Source organism: Pleurodeles waltl, chromosome 3_1, assembly GCF_031143425.1.
Source record: "Pleurodeles waltl isolate 20211129_DDA chromosome 3_1, aPleWal1.hap1.20221129, whole genome shotgun sequence".
Classification (NCBI taxonomy): domain Eukaryota; kingdom Metazoa; phylum Chordata; class Amphibia; order Caudata; family Salamandridae; genus Pleurodeles; species Pleurodeles waltl.
Window position 1 is genome coordinate 77,531,965 of NC_090440.1, and position 20,262 is coordinate 77,552,226.

The following is a 20,262-nucleotide window of genomic DNA, read 5'->3' on the forward strand; positions in this document are numbered from 1 at the left end:
TTATTTCTTATAAATTTATTATTTCCAGCTTCTATTTCGCACAGTCTCCGGTTCTTCTGCAAGCTGAGCTCTCAGAAAAAACCCCAATCAATGGGGTTTGGCAAATCTTTATTCTCAACTCAAAGATTCCCCTAAGCCAGTATTCTCACCATTAAATGAAAAGGTTCTCCTGGGGTAACATCAGCGAGGCCCAAAGGGGGTGTTGTTCAGATTTGGTGGTTATGTCTTTAATAAAGATTAATATTTCCAGTTTTGCAGACATTATTGAAGCATCGCGCTTAAACAACTAGTCAAATATTGTTACCTAGTGGCACCTTCCTCAGTATTGTTCCAACGGATCAACTCTGGTTTTAGTGGGTGCTCAATAATATAATGCTTCAGTTATTTCAATGGGCTTGATTTTATTCACCGTTGCAATACCTACATTTCAGCACATATTCTATTTCCTTTTCAACTTAATTTCCTTCATGATGGCATGTTATATTTATAGAGGGTAGTAGTAAAAGAAGAAGAAAGCAGTAGATTACTTCAATTTCCATCTCCCAGATTGAGAGTGATACCCATCGCGTAGTCTGCGTTTATTTTTTGCCGATGTTTAAATGTTTCAGCTAGGCCGCATGCATATTTTCCTGCTGTCTTTTACATCACGCTACACTACGGTAGAATCATTCAGACCAGACAGCATCCAAAAACAGCATGTGATGATTCCGATGTTGCATGACAGGTAAGAAGCACTCGCGTTTTTAAGTTCCAGAACGCGTAAGAAAATGTACTTTACCAGTCGGAGTTTGAGACAGAGTTCACGCCGCAATTTTGGTTTTACCGATCGTAGTATCTTTCAGCATTTAGTTCGGTTATAGAGCGATTTGTCTTCAAACCATGGATCCTATGTTTTCCTGTCTTCTTCCGACAAAATATTCTCCTTTTGTCTGATACATGGAGATCGGGAAAATGTCTTTAGGCTTTTTTCCACGTCTCCGTTCGTTCTGGCTCTAGAAAGGAACCGCCATCTTCCACAGCGCTTGGCTCCGCCCCTCCTCAACTCTTTTTCAATGGCTGCTAGTGTCCCTCTCATTTTTGGAGTGCATAAATTGTTGGGTAGTAGTTTTAACACCACCCAAGGCACGCAGCCTTCAGTTTTGAGATGACTGCTCAGAAAGGCAATTTGTCCTGCTGTTTTTCCCCATGTTCTAGGCATAAAGATTTGACAAAGGTATGCGGCTCATCTATATCAAATGCTTGAGTGTGTATGTTCAATTCTCTTAATAATACAAACGTGGACACCAGCAGTCAGTACTTTGACTATCGTAGATCAACTAATTACACACATCGCTTTTGTGGCCAGTTATCATATCCATGAACTAGAGTACTGCCCATCTATACCGTGTGTATTCCTATCGGGTATTTCCACTTCTCTAGATGTATCCAAAATATATGCATATAAACTATATGTCTAAAATCAATTCATACATAGCAACAGAAGATTCACTGACCATAAACTGCTTGCATTTAAAACAGATATTTCATTGTGTCACATTTGTACGCATATCTCTTTTGAGAGTCCTGAGCAACCGCAGTTACCGCTATAAAAAGCCTGATCTATGTTCCCTATTGTAATACACGATATACTTATTTTCTTGTAAACATGAAGTTTTTGTTGAGTGAATACAGGGTATGAGTGAATGCTATATCTAGTAGATACCTGCACCGGACATGTCTAGAAGGTTGAGGACAGTGGTAATGGGCAAAATGTACAAAGGAAAGCCATTCCCACTGCTAGGTATTCACGGTCATAAGCAGAACCACAGTGGTTACCGATAGCAGGAGTACTTGCCATGGCTGCAGAGCATGTCCTGAATGTACCAAAAACAGTGTACAAAGAATAGTTACAAAACCCAGGAAATTCATTGGAGAGAAAAAAAAAAAAAAGAGAGAGATATTGCTAAGAAGACATTATGATTAGCTACCCAGATCACCTGCTACCCTATACCATAAAGGAACTTTAAAACTTTCTAGGTAAAAATGTCAGTTTGAAAGATGGTATGGTTCTGCTCTAACAACAAAATGTCACTTACGTTTACTAGTTTTGGTAAGTCATACAACTATTAGGCCCCTAAATAGACTGCTCACATCCTCAGAATTTACATTATAGATAAACACTGGTGGATCACCTCTGCCAGATGCTGAATACCAGTACACACAAAGCAAAATTTTGTGGAAATCCAAACATCCACAAGGCTTCTTCCCCGTTCACAATCATGCATGTCCTTTTCACCACAGTCCCTCCTCACTTTTTAGGTCAAAACCTACCAGACAATGCGGCTGTGTGGTTGCGAAACACTTCTTAGACACATTCTGAAAGCTTCCCTGTGAATGTAATCTGCCACTGCCAACCACTGGCTTTGTAGTTTGTAACTCACATTTGCGTGCTTTCTATTTGTTGGCTTTATTTGTTTTAGGCTGTCCAGCATGTTTTTGTCCCTCCTGTGGAGTATATCCGTTTTTTCATCTCTCAACTGTCTCCTTATATTCTTCCATGAGTACTCACTTTCTGAGAACTCTTTCTTTTTTGCAAGGGCATTAAAAGTATGTGTTTTAGTTGTCTCCTGTATACTAGGCCACAACAGTAAACTGCTGTATTTCTTTGAAAAGGTTTCCTGCCTTCTATCTTTCTGCCTGACTGATTCTACTCATCTCTGCCACTACCAGATACATTTGAGTAACAATGACCGGTCTACTTTCCTGCTTGACTGTTTGTACTCATCTCTACCACTGCCAGACGCCTGTGAGGAACAATGCTCTGTCTATTAGTTTATGTTGGTCACTGCTCTTTACTAATAGCATAACTTAAACAATCCTCTTCCTCAATTTTGTCCCCATGCCATAGGCAATGAATTAGGGGAGGTTCATACTCATGCTGGAGTTCAGAAGTGAAGGAGCATAAAACAGGCCTTTAAATGTTTTTATCTTGTCACATTTACTGTGCAGTCAAAGACCGAGGTCAAATGTTAGGATCTGTCTACCAGGGAGCTTGGCGTTTACGTTTTTCTTTCTCAACAGCAATGTGAAACAATTTAGGTGACAATTTGGATGAGTATGAGAATGTAAAAAGACTCTAGGGTGCTATTTGTTTCTACAACACAACAAAACGTAAATGGTTGCAAAACAACTGTACAGATATTTCAGAATTTATCAGAATTAGGAAAGCACAAATGAAGCACATTCTTTGTAATTCTGAAGTGTGGTGAAAACATACTTTAATAGGACCAAAACAAATCAATACACTTTGAAGGCGATTTCCAAACATTATTGGTTGTGCTCTGTATAATTTGATCAGTAAAACTGTATGTCTGTGCAAACAGAATGGTGATTTCAACTGAAAATGTGTTCTCTGTAATGGCAGTGTGCTACCACACTATGCGTGCTCCACTCTACAACACTAACTTTTTAGCCATGCTGAAGAACGCCATGCTGGTGCACAACAAGGCTAAAACACATTGGCAAAGCCAATGGTTCTTGCATAGGCAAGACCCATTGTCTTTGCCAATGCTTATTTTCTTCGCTATACGTCATAGATCAGTGCTTTTAAACTACCTTAAGGCACTGTAAAGTAATACAGAAATAACACATACACACCTGACTCTTCTAAGGATCTATCACATTACCAACCCTGAAATATCTCCATCTTCCTAAAGCCATACATGTACTGCACACAATTGTTCCAGTTTCTTGGAAACCCTATAATTTCCTGAAAGGGGAATTTCACTAGAATAGCCCTTTGATATTTTGAGTGCCCTCTCTATATTACTCAATGCAATAATATTCTGGTACTTTTTTTGCCTGCAATGTTCACCGTTCTCCTTAGATCTAAGTGAAACACTCTTCCAGAGTTGTTTACCAATACATGTTAACTCAGCCCCAGGGTCAGCATAGTCCTGTCTTCAGGCCTGCTGCCCACTAACCCTTCAATGCCAACCCTCTGCCTTTTGTGTTTGTCTCTGGGTGCTTGAATGTGTGCTCCTTTGGGGACCCCCAGGCCAGGATGGAAGACAACAACAGTATGACCAGGTGAATTCATACTGGCCAGACAACACAGCTAAAGCCCAGGAGAAAGGGGCCCTGTGTGAAGGGAGATGGGCTTGGGAACTGAGCTGCACAACACGATCACAGTCAGTATTTACTAAGAGGTTGGTGTGGAATATGTTCCGCACAGGTAACACACATTTTCTAGTAAACAGTACCATAGTATATTTCTGTGCATCACCAAAAGAGTTAAGACACAGAGGAAGCAGTATTTTATAGGTAACAACCTAAACACATGAAGTAAAAAACATTGTTTACATGGCACTTCAAACTTCAATTCGAGACTTTAGAAACACTTGCCGGACTTGTAATGCCAAACAACTATATTGGATGGCACTGACCAGCTAGGTGCCAGTATATTGTACCAGCACCACCCTAACCATAGTGTCCAAGTCCTGTAAATCTGTTTTTTGCTTTGCATTTCTATTCCTGCAGCAAAATTAACAGGGTTCCTTTGCCTGTATCCTCCATATGTGCCAAACAGGAGTGTGAACCTAAGGCAGGCGAAACACAACTAGCTACATTGAATAGAGTGAAGTCTTGTGCAAGTCCAAATCACACTTCTCCAGGCAATTGGGGGCTCCCCCGCTAATCCATTACTGCTAACTCTTAATCGCTCCCCCTTCACCATTTGCTATTATATCTCCTATCATCTCCTGTTTATTCCTTACATATACAGGCTCCCATCTCGTTAACGCTATTGTGCCCTAACCTATCTGCCAGTCAGACGTCCATGGCCAGCTACCCACAATGCATGTGTCAGTCATCCAAAGCCAATGAGAGCCTAGGGGTTTAATAAAGCACATTACATACAGAAAGCTCCTTTCTCATTGCTTCCATCTTATCCGTCTCCTTCGTTTCACTCTCCTGGCCCACCCCCAGCTTCTTTCATCTCTGTATTGGTGTTTTGTGTCAGACTTATGTAAGAAATAATGGGATCTACAAATAAATAACAGAAGACATCAATCATGATGTGGTCTATGAGTCAATTGTTCACCACTAATGACATGTATACCGTCTGCGAAAATGCTGAACCTTTTTGCCAATGGCAGCAATTCTTTATTGAGGATGTCACTAGAGACTGCAGAAAGAAGGTAATCAGCAACATCATCGCAGGGTGTTCGATGCACACTTGGTTATAAGGTTATGTAGTCAACAGTAAGTGGTGAATGTCAGGTTTTGACTTGTAAATATAAGGTTCCTTCAAACTATTTATAGTATTTATTTTTTTCTTTTTAGACAACAGGCTCCCTATGTGATCCTATTAGATACCCAAAGTACATCGTTAACGAAGGTTTTCAGGGGAACAGGCCGCCAGCCTGCATGTAATATGGCACTCAGCCACAGAGTCGCAGCTCCTTTTAAAGTTCATAAAGTGAACCAGGGTGCTCTCAGTTTGAAGGCAGGTGTCCATTCCCACTTCATGGACACCTGTCACCAAAGACTCCGAGTTCTAGCAATCTACTTCCGGGGCAGGCTCCGTCTGCAGGATGAGACACGGCCAACAATAATGCAAGCTGTTACAAATCCACCTACAGAAAAACCCTCACTGTCACATTCTTACCGATAAACCGAGTTGCCAATTTCAAAGCAGCTACAGCAATCTCAACGTGCATTTCTTAGCCAAATGGTTTATTTTAAATCCAAAGCTAATGGGTCTTTAAGATTTCCAAACACTCAGGGTGCCGTGAAGACATCTGAACACTATACATGTTCAGCGTGAGATACGCAGAAGGGCACTCAAGGCATGTCAGAATAAAACCATCAACGAAGTGAGCTTTACAACTAGATGAAAATGTTCGGTGCAATGGAAAAAAAAAAAGTTTCCAAACGAGCAGTCAGCACCTCTACCTTCTACCCAGGACTCAACAGCACATTCTCACCCTGAGGAAACTTTAAATTGCACCTATTAAGTTTTATCTCAACAAATCTTGCATTTGTTCTCCCGTCTCGGATTTTGTTCCTTTTTACCTTCCCTTCAGCTAATTCTTTTACTGTAACCCTTTCAACTTAAGACACCCTGTGAAATTTAAAAATGTTATGCTTTCATTAAGAGCTTCTACGTATAACACCACTAAAGTAAACTGAAAATAAATAAGAATGTTAAAAGGTGATAGGAGTCCAAAAAGGTTCAGAGAGATTCATGAAACTGGCCAAGTGAGAACTCAACGGTATAGACGTCATGCTATGTCACATAAACCCCCAAAGATCAAACAGTACACCCACACGCCCGACACAGCTCTGATATGCCACGTACTTCACAAGTTACAGCTCTGTCAGGTCCTCCAGACAAATGTATCAGTCTCCGTTTATCTCTACCCACGGGACAAAGGGCCTTCTAGGGACGTGAGAATCGCAGTAAAACGCGCTTGACACATTTACTCCGACAACACCGTCAAATAACCAAAGCCAGGAATGCCAAATCACGTCCAAACTATCCAAGAGGACCGGAGGTGATCCTGTATATATCGTCCCCGCGTCAAGCCCCACCGATACACGGTCCAAAAACACCCTTAAACAATCCATCCCAGTAATGTTCAGGTTCCAGTATGCAAAGGCTTAGCTGCTCTGGCATCAACAGCAACCCGGACAACAAACAGAAAAGCAAGGCTATGCCAATGGCAATGCTGGCAAATCGCTATAACATAACTGACAACACCAAAACATGAAGTGTAGGTTTTCTAGCTAGACAAAAATACAGTGGTCCTGAAACCAAAACCTTAGCTACAGCGGGCCCTGTTTTTGTAGGTCCGGGCGCACTGGAATGGATACTTGAAATAAAAGCCGAACAAGGCTTTGAAAGCAGCAGTGTGCAAATATAACCAAAAGACCTGTTCAACCAGAATGAGGTAAACGGAGAAGCTCAACGAGCACGTTAAGATTCTTTTCTTTTTTTGCAAACTCCCAATTGCAGTCTTTTTTGGGTTTTTTGCAAAGCCGTGCAGGTTTCTCCGAGATCTGCAGACTTGGCCACTCCCACCAGGCAGCCGGTCTAGTCCAGTATTCAGTGAAGACCATGCCCTTTCCTCTAGTTGGTCTCGTGACTGTGCATTGTTTATTCTGCCGATGAAATCTTTTAAGAGCTTGTGAATGAAAGACAAATATTTAGTGATACATCTCCCCTTTTTTCAATCGAATAAATTCAAGTTTTTAACAATTACCATTATCAGTATCTGTGAAAGAGCAGAAACCAGGACCACGGTTGAAGGTACACGTTTAATGTCACCCCACCCACAGCCTTAGGTTACAGTGTCACCCGCAAGAAACTAACACACTGCCCTGAACACAGACCAACAGAATGGAAGAAACCAACTAATACCTATTGTGCAGGTGTGTGTGGGGCACATGAAAATACTCTCAAAGGCTACTGTTTTCCCACACACAGGGAATCCTGCAAAGTTAACAGCGTGGGTGTGCCCCTCCTGTCTGTGGCACACTTTTGGGTGCATTGGTGACTCGGCTAGTAGGGCGGGAAGGGAACCCTCGCTGGCGGCCCCATTCTCGTTGAGCCGTCTTAGTCTGCATTTTTGGTAACTGGAGCGCAAATGCTCCTGCACTAGTCGTAGGGATGTTTTCCTATCACCGCGACATGTTTTGCCGTCAGAGTTTTTACCTGACGGTTATCATCTGATGTTATGAGATAAGTCGCCTGTGCCTTGTTGGGTCAATGGGAACGTGTAGATTTTCAGGATTTGCATTCCAGGGTGTGTTTATAACAACTGCAATATGGAAATGATCGTTTTCTTTGCTACACATGATGATGCTCTGACAAGTGCCTGGCCTTGCACAATATTAATGATTTGTGTCATTTTTGATCTAGTGATATCTTATGCATTTTTATATAACTTGGTGTGTGTGTGTGTGTGTATATAAATAAATAAATAAATAAATAAATAAAAACACTTCACACATTGTCTATGGGATATGCCTGGCTGCTGGTGCCAAGCAACCAAGGCGGTGAGAGCAGGGGTTATCTTGGGTATGTAGCTCTCTTGCCCTGACTAGAGTGGTGGTCCCTGTCTGGCTGAGGTGCCTACCCTATTATTTCTAACAATAGGGTATCCACTAAAATTATATTTCTAACTGCAGACTCCTCACCTTAGAATAGATACCAAAGCAGTGCCTTCCCCAAGGTGGAGGGTCTGTGAAGTGGGCTCAGGCCAAATATGTTGAACCGAACGGGCAAAATGCACTTCCGCCAAACCTGGCTGTCAAAGCTGTAAGTGCTTCATGAACGTGTGCACCGATATCCACATCGCAGCTTGCCGGATGTCATGGACAGGCACTCTACGTGCCAACGCAGTGGTAGCAGCCTTAACCCTAGAGAGATGGGTTCTCATATATTCTGTATGCCGATTAATAAAATTCACCTCAATGGGATCATTTTCTACACAGCCTTGACTTGCTTTACTCTGGAGAACACCAGAAATAGCTGCACATCCACAGGGCGTTCCTTGGTACAATCAATGTGAATCCTCTAAGCACTTTTTGGGGTACAATCGAATGAGATTCTCCACCTCTTTCTAGAGATGAGAGTCAAAGTATGCAGTCAGGTTGATAGGGGTGGAGATTGCCACTGCTTACCCCACCACCATCATCATCTCCCTCTGGTAGTGTACCTAGTTTACAGTCATAGCCAAAAAGGTAATGGAGCATCTCCTGGTGCATCTGTCCTGGATAGGTACTGGTTCAGAGTTAGGCCAAGTGACGAATGGTTGCACTTTAGTAATGTCGTAGAGCAACGTCAGTTGAGATCTAGCTATGGTTGGTTCAGGGGTCAGACACTGGAATCAGCACTGAATCCTCTACCAGCACTAGTGGTGCTGGTACCAGTCTCAACAAGTTGATATGGTAGGAGGAATGAGTCCAGGAAGCCATATCGCACCAAGGACAGTACAGCCAGTGGGAACCTGACTGAAGGCTCTGGCTGTTCCCTGGGGCCCCAAGGCAAATCAGAGGGCATCAGACAACCACCAAAAATCTCAAGGATGGCCTCTTTGCTGCTGAATCGCCGCTGGCCCAAGAAACTCAGGGTGCCCCAGGCACAGATGTGGAATTTGCTCTGTGACCGGGGACCCAGGCTGACATTGTGATGCATATGCACCCTCTACTTGGGTACTGAGAGGTGGGATGTGGTTGAGTACCTCTTAGCTTTTTTTATGTTTTCACTTGGACTTTGATTCATACTTACTGAAAGACTTAGGCCATGCACTGTCCTTTTGCAGGAAAAGTCCCTGAATGACAACGTGTCCGTGACATGTAAAGGGAATTACACAAGGGTCTTTACTTCTTATATGCAGCAAAGCACAGATTCGCTGCTCTCTCCCAAATTGCCTTTGGGTGCATAAGAACACTTATCACCGACTTCCAGTCATAACCCAAGTCCAAATAACAGAGACCAAACACCTGTGAGTGAGTGACCAACAACTGTTTTCTATAGACAAAGAATTGTTTGAAACCTGAAGTTTTAGGAAGGTATTTTGTTCCCTGGCATACTGGCTTTCGATTTTAGGAGTCATCAATAGGGCAACGAATTGGACAGTGGACTCGCAGATCCACATCAGAAGACAGAGAAAGAAAATGACAATGTAGTATGGAGTGGTAAATGTTCAAAGTACCACGGAGCACCCCATTCATTCTTATAGTCTATTCAGAAATCCTGAGTCACAGACAGTTTAACTTCAACGTGCTGGAACTTTTTATTCCTCCAACATTCAGGAGATCGTGCAGAGAACAGCTAATCCCATGAGAACAGCCGACATGTGTTTAGTCAAAAATTACTTTCTCAAGGCTGTAGACTGAGTACAAAACAATAAATACAAAAAACAGTGTAAACAAAACAGGAAATGCATATATACAATATAAATGCAGCTAGCATATCAGAAAAATCCCCCGTGAGTCCAGGCGATGGTGCAAGAACGAAAAGCCAGCCAACATTAGTGGTACAAAGTACCACAAATAAATCCAACGACATGCTATCATGGGGGAAAAAAACAAGTATGAACCACAATCCATATATTCTGGAAAAGGAGGGGGTTTAAAGATGTTAGTGAGTAAGAAAGCCATCAGCGAACAAGACCCTCCAGAATTCCCCAAAACAGAAAGTCCGCCAACCTGTGTTATGATAAATTGTACCACACACTGTGAGAAATAAAACTTCAAAAGGGGAAACCCAAATCAGGGCAACAAAGCATAAGAGAAAAAAGTACAACTAGAAAGGTAACATACCAAGATATGTATGTCTCCCGAGATATCCAATGTGATGTAGAGTCCAATAATGATGTATAGCCCAGCTAACGTGTACAGGGATTATCCAGAATATAATGTATATCACAAAAATCAAGAAACATACACGACCATGATAAGTCTAAAATGAGGAAAAAAAGCATATAATAAGTTTCCTTTCTGGAAATCTAAAAATGTACGCATGTAGAGAAAGTAGAGAAATTAGACTCAACACTTAAAAGGCTATGATCAGGTCAGCCCACTACAAAAAATGTCATTGGTGATCTGTAGCCCCTCCATAGATAAAAAGATCTTGGAAAATAGTGTATATTAACTCTTGTTCTGCCACGAGTAGGGGATAGTATGTGGTGGTGGAGCTTAACTGCAACTCCACCGCGTCATTTTCAGGGCAGTATAGAGCCAGTGCAGAGTCACATAGCACCACTTAAGTTTACAGATCCAGTCTGACGTTTAGGAATATTCTAAAGTGAGTAATCTGCAATTAGATAATATATCAGAATTAGCATATATACTTCTGGAGGATGAAGGGATCACATCAATTAAGCATATTAGCAAGACTTTAATCTTTGTGGCAAAGGACAGCCAATCATAAAGGTCATGAAAGAATGGGAGTGGAAGCGATTCTCAGGGAGAATGCCTGAGAAGACAATTAAGATAATCAGCCATTTTGCTACATGCTCTCCATAACAGCCCCAATTGCATTCCTTTGACAACTGAGTAAACAACATCATTGTACACCCAGTGTGCTCTGCCAAACCATGGCAGGCTAGCATATTAGTAGCACAAGAAAGAACACTACCTTCCCCCCCCCCCCCAATGCCTTGTGGTGGTGTGACCAACAGCCCCTTCCTACAGTAACATATGGCATCACACAGATAATGCCCAGCAGAGTCACAAAAGAGCCTAACAAACTGTAAACTGAATGAAGAAAGAAGCTTTAAGAAAATGATATTTTTTTAATAGAGGATATAATCTCAATAGCCACAAATCCCGCTTCTGATAAAACTGACTGAATAGTGGAGGAAATTGAACTGTCACGCCTACCCATGGTCATTCTGACCTTAAAACTGAACAGTCCCATCTTGCACACAGGTTTACAAAAAATAATTTAAAGTTGTGTGCAACTTTCTAAAGCCTCCTATTCCAAAAGATGCACTGAATACTCCAAGAGGCCAGTTGGGTCTAAATCATGCAGCTGAACTTCTGTAAAAAGTAAAAAAATAATCAGGGCAGCAGAAATTGTGTTTGATAACAAAGGTTAACTGATAAAAAGTGGCCGAACCACAGCTACACACAAGAGAAAAACAAAAACAAAAGTATTTCTAAAATTTGGTCCATTGTAAAATATCGTAGTGTGCAGTAAAGAATACACAAGGGTCTCATTGTGTACTAACCATAACCTCAATATAATTTGAAAATGAGAACGCTTGTTAGCATCACAAGAGTACTGCCACAGTTGTTCAAATGGTATCAGGCTCTCTTATCTTCCTCCAGTGGCAAAGTATACTTTATAATTTTAATAGAGGAGCACACAACCTCTCCAAATGGATCACTACCTGCGCAGACACACTAGCCCGCCTCAGAAAACACACTGCCACCCGCAACATCAAGAACGCCCCATGGCTCACCCCCCGAACTCCAAGACTCCAAGCGCAAATGCCGCCAAGCGGAGAAAATATGGCGACAAGAACCCTCTACAACCAACTTCTCCACCCTCAAAACCACCATTAGCACCCATCACCAACTCATACGCACCGCCAAAAGATATCACTACAAAACACGCCTTGACAACTCTCAAAACAGCAAAGAACTCTTCACCATCATTAAAGAGCTAGCCAAACCCAAAGCCAGCAACATAGACTCCTCACACACACAGCCCCTATGCAACGCCCTCTCCAACCACTTCCACCACAAAATCCTCGACATCCACAACAGCTTCATACCACCCACACCCAACTCAACCCCCACTCATGACACCCCCACCACACTCACCACCTGGGCCCCCACTATACACGAAGAAACTAAAAAAACCATGAACTCCATCCACTCCGGAGCCCCCTCCGACCCCTGTCCTCATCGCATCTACAACAAGGCCAGCCTAACCATCGCCCCATACTCCGCGACATAATCAACTCCTCTTTCGACTCCGCCACCTACCCAGACCCCTGGAAGCATGCAGAAATCACTGCTCTCCTAAAAAAAAAAAATAAAAAATAAAAAAAAAAAAAAACACATAGCCGACCCGGAGATCCTCTCCAACTATCACCCCATCTCCCTCCTACCTTTCCCCACCAAGGTTGCTGAGAAACTAGTCAACGCCCACCTATGGCACTTTCTCGAAGAAACAACACTTGACCCCTCACAATCCGGGTTCCGCAAGAACCACAGCACGGAAACCGCCCTCATCGCATGCACTGATGACATCAGGACCAAAGTCAACAAAGGCAAGACCGTCGTAGTCATCCTCCTAGACCTCTCCGCAGCCTTTGACACTGTCTGCCCCCACACACTTCGCACACGCCTCCACAACACAGGAATTTGCCACAAAGCCTTAGACTGGCTCACACCCTTCCTCACCAACCGGACCCAAGGAGTCCGCCTTCCACCTTTCCACTCCACCGCTACCAAGATCATCTGCGGAGTTTCCCCAAGGGTCCTCCCTAAGCCCCACACTCTTCAACATTTACATGATCCCCCTAGCCAACATCCTCCGACCACACATAATCACTATCCTCTCCTAAGCAGACGACACCCAACTCATTCTCTCCCTCACCCGCAACCCCACCACCGCCAAAACCAACCTACACGCTGCTCTCATCGACACTGCCAATTGGATGACAACTAACAACCTCAAGCTTAACTCCAACAAAACCGAGATCATCTTCAGCCCCAACAAAACATATGGGACGACTCCTGGTGGCCCACCGCCCTAGGCCCCGCACCCACCCCTGCAAACCACGCATGCAACCTCTGCATCATCCTAGACCCTTCCTTCTCCATGACACAGCAAATCAATGCACTAACCTCCTCCTGCTTGCACACACTCCGCACTCTAAATAAAAATCCTTCAAATGGATTCCCCCAGAGACCAGGAAGACAGTCACCCATGCACTCATCAGCAGCAGACTAGACTACGGTAATGCCCTCTACGCTGGCACCACACTCAAACGCAAACTCCAGAGAATCCAGAACACAGCCGCACGCCTCGTCCTTGGCCTCCCCCGCCACAAACAAATCTCACCACACCTCATATCCCTTCACTGGCTCCCCATAGACAAGAGAATCACTTTCAAGATCCTCATCCACACACACAAATCCCTCCACAACACCGGCCCGACCTACCTCAACGAAAGAGTGAACTTCCACACTCCCATCCGCAACCTCCAAATCAGTCGACCTTGCACTAGCTACAGTCCCCTGCATCCAATGAACCACCACAGGAGGCAGGGCCTTCTCCTACCTCGCCCCCACAACCTGGAACTCCCTCCCCACCAACCTCCGCAAAACCAAAGACCTCTTACTCTTCAGAAAAAACCTCAAGACATGGTTGTTCGAACAGTAACCCCCCCCCCCTCCAAGCACCTTGAGACCCTCACGGGTGAGTAGCGCGCCCTATAAATTCTTTTGATTGATTGATCATTTTAATACCTGTGATCAATTCATGTTGGATTTTTAATTTTCATTACCTTAATATGTGCATGTCTGCAGTTGTAAAGTTGCTAGTTCTTCCCTTTTGAGTGACTGCGTGACTGGTATTCCATAGTAGATAATCATTCTGGAGTGTTGGCAGTTTTATGCCATGAACTAGTTTTGTAAAAAGTCTTATAAAGGGTTATTTTCAGATTGCTATTTCCATATGTCTGTTTGGGCTTGCTTCCAATAAATAATGCGCCCTCAAAAACTTAACATATTACATTTTATAACAGTCAGCTTTTTAATGTGAATTATTCTTAATTTTGCCCGTCACAGCTTAGATCAGATGTGTGTGCATTTTGGAAGAGAATGCTTTATCGACTGACATAAGATTAGTCATCTCTAATTTCAAGTGCATTTAGAAGCCATTCCCAGGCTAGTGCCCTCTAGGCAAGCAATTCAAGCATTTTTGACAGAGCACTCTGGAGTAGAGTGACTGCTTCATGGCATCTGGATGGATAAATCGTCTGGCATGTCACCATCCACATGAGTACTGTGGATTTATAGAGCATTCATTTTCACTACTTCACATTAAGAATAACTATTCAGTCTATTATCTCAAAAGATTTTAGTTTTGAATAAAGGTATGCAACAGCGCGAGCTAGTGATATACTTTTACAGCAACTATGAGACTCTTGATCTTTAGATTGTATCAGCATTTACATAGCCTCTTCTTGTATCGCTGAAGAATATGAGGTGTCAATGTGATTTATAGAATGAATGATTGTCCTTTTGTACCTCCACGGTACGTCAGAAAACTAATGTGTGTCTTCTAATGTGATTTAAGCCACTCACATTTAGACATATGCCGTCTATGAAAGTACTGGATACTAGATACTGGTCAGGGAGGAGAAGTGCTAGCGCGCCAGCAGAGGCCTAACCTTGCGCACCCAGATTGCACCGAAAGCTCCTGACCTGAAGCACGCAGCCTAAGCACATTGCCCAGTACTCGCAAAAATAACAATTTAAATAACACTATTTTGTTTTCTTTTATAATGCTACTCATCCCAATGCAGGGTGTCGGAGCGATTTCAATTTACATCACACGTACACATTACCAATCAATAATAAAATCTATCTATGTATAAGATGTGTTACATATGACAGTGAGGATTACAAGGAGTAGGAAGGAGTCACAGTCTTTCATAGCTCACTGTGCTATATTAGAAGGATTACAATTTATGAACTGCAAGTAACTACACAAAATACTAATCTGTCATCTGCATGTTATACGATGTGCTTTGCAGGAGGCACATTAACCCTCTATGCTATTTTGATTCAAAACTAGTACTAGATAAAACAGATCTCGCCAGCAAATGTGTGAACCTCCAGAGTTATCTCACTATTATTATTCTCTTTATATTAAGATCTCTGCAGCAGGTGCATTAACCCCATAAAGTATTTTAAATTTCAATCTTTGCAATCAATTACGTAGAACAGATTTATTGCCATGTTTCTCCTCGTTGCTAATTTCTCTGTGGGAGAGTTAAAAAAAAAAAGTGTTTTAAGTTCAGGACCTGATTATTCGCTGGACTTGCTTCACTTTTTTAAGCACAACCCTGAAGCAAAATCTCATGTGTTAAATCTTGTAATGTGCACAATTGTAACCATGATAGACCTGCTGTACATGTGTGAGGTCTTAAAATCTAATGTCACTCATGTGACGTCATGGGTTGTGATATCACGTCCTGTGTCGTCTCGTGGCTTGTCAAGCGCCCTTATATCACATGCCAGGATGTTAACTGCATACTGCCTAAGATGATTAGTCCCCCCCATTTTTTTTAATAGGATTTATGCCCTGGATGCACTCTTGGTCCTTGATTGTGCCCTCAGGCAGTCCCTTTGTTTATTAGCTTCGGTCCCACAGGGCCTCGGTGAGCTACTCGGAGCTTAGGTATCTTCTGCAAACACAATCTTGTGGAGCTGTCACCTGCAGTTCCCCGACCCACTTCAACCTCTCCCTCAGAGACTCTTTGCAGGTACATGATTACCCCATCAGGCCTCACCTGCAAGGGCTCCCAGAGTGCCCGCAGGACAGAGTGCTCCCACCCTCCAAGCGTCTGTATTAGACTCCCTCACCAGTCCTGCCTGGGGCTCTGCCGGGGCGCCCAGGCGACCCACTAACCTCTGGTTAAGATGACCAGATTTTAAAATCCAAAACCCAGAACATGTCTCAAAAATAGGAGCAGAAGAAGGACTACAATTTTACACTATCCGAGCGCCACAGAATGACAGCGATCGTCCATACAGAATGGATACTAAGAAAATGCACAAAATGCAATGTTTAAACCCAGTATCATACCTATTAATGAAACTGCTTTCCTTCAACATTTGCTCACCAGCCCTGCTTTGGAACACATGACAAGGTGCCCTCAGTAGTTTATCTGACCCCCTTTAAAAACCTGGACACAAGCCAAATCTGCCAGGACGACTGGTGAAAACCCGGGACTGTCCCGGCAAACCCGGGAGGCCTGGGCGCCCCTCCTGTGGGTCTGCCCCGGAACACGGCTGCGAGCATCTGACGGGAGCTGAGGACACCCCCACCCTCCGGCCCCCCCCCCCCAGTGCTCCTCTGCTGGATCAGGTTCACCCCGCGCCTCACTGACCACTCTACCCTCACCCTTGGGGGGGGGGGGGGGCGGGGGCTTCCTCAGACCGCTCCTGAGGGGTGTGCGGGGTACCTCCAAACCCCGGTGCCTCACCTGCCTCCCGCGGCTCTCCTGCCAGAGTTTCATCTGGTCGGCCGCCCTGTCCCTGCTCTCCGCCATGTCTGCCTGTTGCTGCTCGCTTCTGCCGTTACTGCTGTCGCTATCTGCGCCCCGCGGCCAGTCCCGTTACCGCTCGGACCCGTCCCCGCCTCCGGGCCAAAGAGCAGCTTCTCCACAGCTCACCGCCTGACAGGCTGGCGCGCACGCCACTCACTCGCGACAACCCGCCCGCCCACTTCACCCGCCTACCCGTCGTTGACAAACAGCGGCCTGCACGGCGGTTCACTCACTGCCCCGTCAATCATTTTAAACGACCGCCCCTGCTGCCAGGCCGCTTCCCACAGGGCTACTCCTGATTGGTTAGAACATATCGTCCCTCTGTCACGAAAAAAAAGCGCTTTTTATCTGGGGGAAGGCAGAAACAACCCGAGTTTAAAAAACGACAGGGACTGGCTGTACAAGTTGATCTTTCTTGCTAGGTAAATGGACCCCCACCGACTGTGCTAGCAAAACAGTTCCTCCACTGGCTTCGAGGGAGCAGAAATGTAGAAATCTTCGCGTTTCAATTCTACCCCAAATTGTCCTTCACGTGATTTGTTTTTGTTTTAAGACTGAGCATTTTGTCTTCTTCTCTGATGTACTTGATATTTCTTTTGCAGTTCTGTTTTTTTTTTTTATATGGCGGGAACTCGACCCAAAGGTTTTGGGGTGCTCTGCAAAAAAACAGCTGCATCATTACACAACAACACATTCATTTTTAGATCGAGCCTATGCAGCCTGCATGCACAGTCTGCAAGACATGCTGTATTCAATCTATGGGCTTGAATATCGTTTAACCATGCCCACTATTGACATTCGTTTTTTAGGGTCGAGCCTGCGTTGCATGTGCTCTCGCATGCGTATCGCAGCGAGACTCTTTTGTATTTATAAAAGGGCTCGGAGCCCTGTCAACTTCACTTCAGTGTTTTTTATTGGTTCGTGGGCTTCCCAAATAAAATCTGGTTGCTTTCATTAGTCGAAGGCACCCATATGTCATGCCTTTTCCGGTGGCTAGTTAGGGTCGAGCCTGCGTTGCATGTGCTCGCGCATGCGTATCGCAGCGAGACTCTTTTGTATTTATAAAAGGGCTCGGAGCCCTGTCAACTTCACGTCAGTGTTTTTTATTGGTTCGTGGGCTTCCCAAGTAAAATCTGCTTGCTTTCATTAGTCAAAGGCACCCATATGTCATGCCTTTTCCGTTGGCTAGCCCTCCTGGAGCGCAGCGACCAAGTACAGAAAACATGCGAGGCTCGCTGTTTTCCATCGGGCTCGTGGACTTCTTTTTCTCTAATTTACCAGCGCGATCTTGCTTGGCAGAAGTCGAGCGCTTTACATACTTGATTTCACTTTTTCGGGTTATGTACATAAATGCACTTTTGCCCGATAGGTGAAAAGGCGGGTTAAGAGTTTACAACTCTAATAACATGAGCAAACGCGAGACCCGTTGCATTGTAAATGCTTGTTGTTGTTGTGCTTGCCTTAAATGCTTACTTTTTATTGGTGCATTTTTCAAAATGTTCTTCCCTTTGTGTGCTTAGTTCCCTCCCAGATGATTTCACTAAGGGAACATTATTGTTGGCCATCACACTATGTCACACTTCCAGTGTTGCCAGATTGGGCGATTTCCCGCACAAATGGGCAATATTTTTCCCATTTGTGCGGCAAAAAACCCCAATTGCGGGAGCCTAATTGTTGGGCGATTATTAGCCCTTTGTGCGGAAAATTGTTTGCGGGGCAATGCCGCTGCCACAGCAGCGGACGTGCACTGCCCCCACCCCCATGTGAGGATATAAAATGGGCCCTCCCTCAGTGTAGTGACAATGTGAGTCACAGGAATCACACCCAACAGCACGTGTCTGGCTATGTGTAGTGCTAAGGTCATAGTGCTTGCTAATTGGGGCATAGGGCCATCAATCTACTAGCGCGCGAAGGCTCTACCAATTGACAGCCTGGCCCCTGCTAAAAAGTATTGGCCTGCCGCCGCATGGACCACACGCACTGCAGCACAGTCTGCAGATCAGCGCAGTTGGACAGAAGAACTGAACACCCATTAAGGCCAGAGGCTGCGGGAGTGTTAAGGGCACTGCATGCCACTATACACAATAGTATGATAAGCTAATGGGGTTCCTTTCTTCGCAGTACCATCCTAGGTTCAAGTGTTTCTGCGTACGGTATGTGCCACTTCTTTTCGTACTTAACTTGTTTATGTTTTGAAGATGTTTGTAATGTATGTTAGTAGTCCTTGCGCGTGGCTGTTTTCGCCCACTTGGTGATCAGAACCTTCGCTGTGTAGTCTAGAACGTTGAATAGGAAGGTTATGCCGGGCTTTGTATGGACCAATGTAATCTCAATTAAACATAAAACTTGTTATCCATGTACCTAGCAGCTACTGAAAGCTTACAGGAATTGCCATAAATGTTGATTAAACCGTAACTATTCTGATATACCTGTAATTTTACGATGCTATAATAGTCAACTCCTGCTCTTAGAAACCCAGCTCCATTAACTTTAACACAATAACTTTGTGTTTGACCCTCTACAGGGCTCTGCCCCATGCTTACTTAATTTTGGGAAATTATTAAGGTGGTGTTATTCAGTGAAGATAAAAATGCATAGAAAGGTTAAATACATCCCTAATTAAAATGTAAGACTTCTGGCACACTTATGAGCAGGGCCAGCTTTTAGCGCTGGTGGCGCCCAATGCAACTATCTTTGTTGGCATCCCCCACCCTCAAAAACCTTTAGCAATACTCATACCAGTGTAGGGGTTTAGAGCACTTTACAGCACACACAAGTTAGACAGAGCCAATTAATCCGAAGTTTGTAAATCAGTCCATAGGGAATGATTCACAAGAAAATAAGCATTACAAGCTGTAAGTGTCACATATTGCAGATTCTAGTAGGCAGTATATTGTAAGAGAATCTGGTCTGGAGAATCCCAAAATTGGAACGTACCACAGTTGTTGGATTTACTAATAAGAATGTAGTTCTACCCAAATAAACCCTTTTAGCAACATTAGGTTAATGGAAAAATGGGGAAAAACACAAGTATTGAAGTATTTGGTAGGATGATAACCTGTACCATGCAATTTGCTTGCATCTTTTTCATGACATTTAATAGCTCACTGTGCTATATAATGGTTGTAATTTATGAACTGCGAGCAACAAAAGGATCTCTGTGAAAAAAGCAGTAACTTTCTGAGTGATTCACATGAAATACAGTTTGGTGATTTTTGCGGCACACTTTCTTTGCAGCAGACAAATTAACCCACTGCCCTACTTTAACATGAGCGGATACTGCCATTAGACAAAATTCCAATCTCTCTCTAGCAGGAACTTTAATCACCAACTTTGTCTTGACATTTTATTGTTGCTTGAAAATTGCAGGAAGTACAAGTAACTCTGCAGCAAGTACTATTAAACCTGTATTATTGCTAAACACCCCCACCTCCTCCAGGTCAGCACCAAATACGGCTTCACCAGTCGCACCACC

The 20,262-nt window shown here is 43.8% G+C and overlaps 1 protein-coding gene across 1 annotated transcript in view; it reads right to left on the bottom strand.

Moving 5' to 3' along the window:
• LOC138283777 (catalase) overlaps nt 1-17,137 on the bottom strand; it is a 174,395-nt gene extending 157,258 nt beyond the window's left edge. The window contains exon 1 of the mRNA XM_069221848.1: nt 16,725-17,137. Coding sequence (XP_069077949.1) covers nt 16,725-16,790 — 66 coding nt within the window. The 5' untranslated portion in view covers nt 16,791-17,137. The remainder of the gene's footprint in view (nt 1-16,724) is intronic.
• Nucleotides 17,138-20,262: the final 3,125 nt, after the last annotated feature.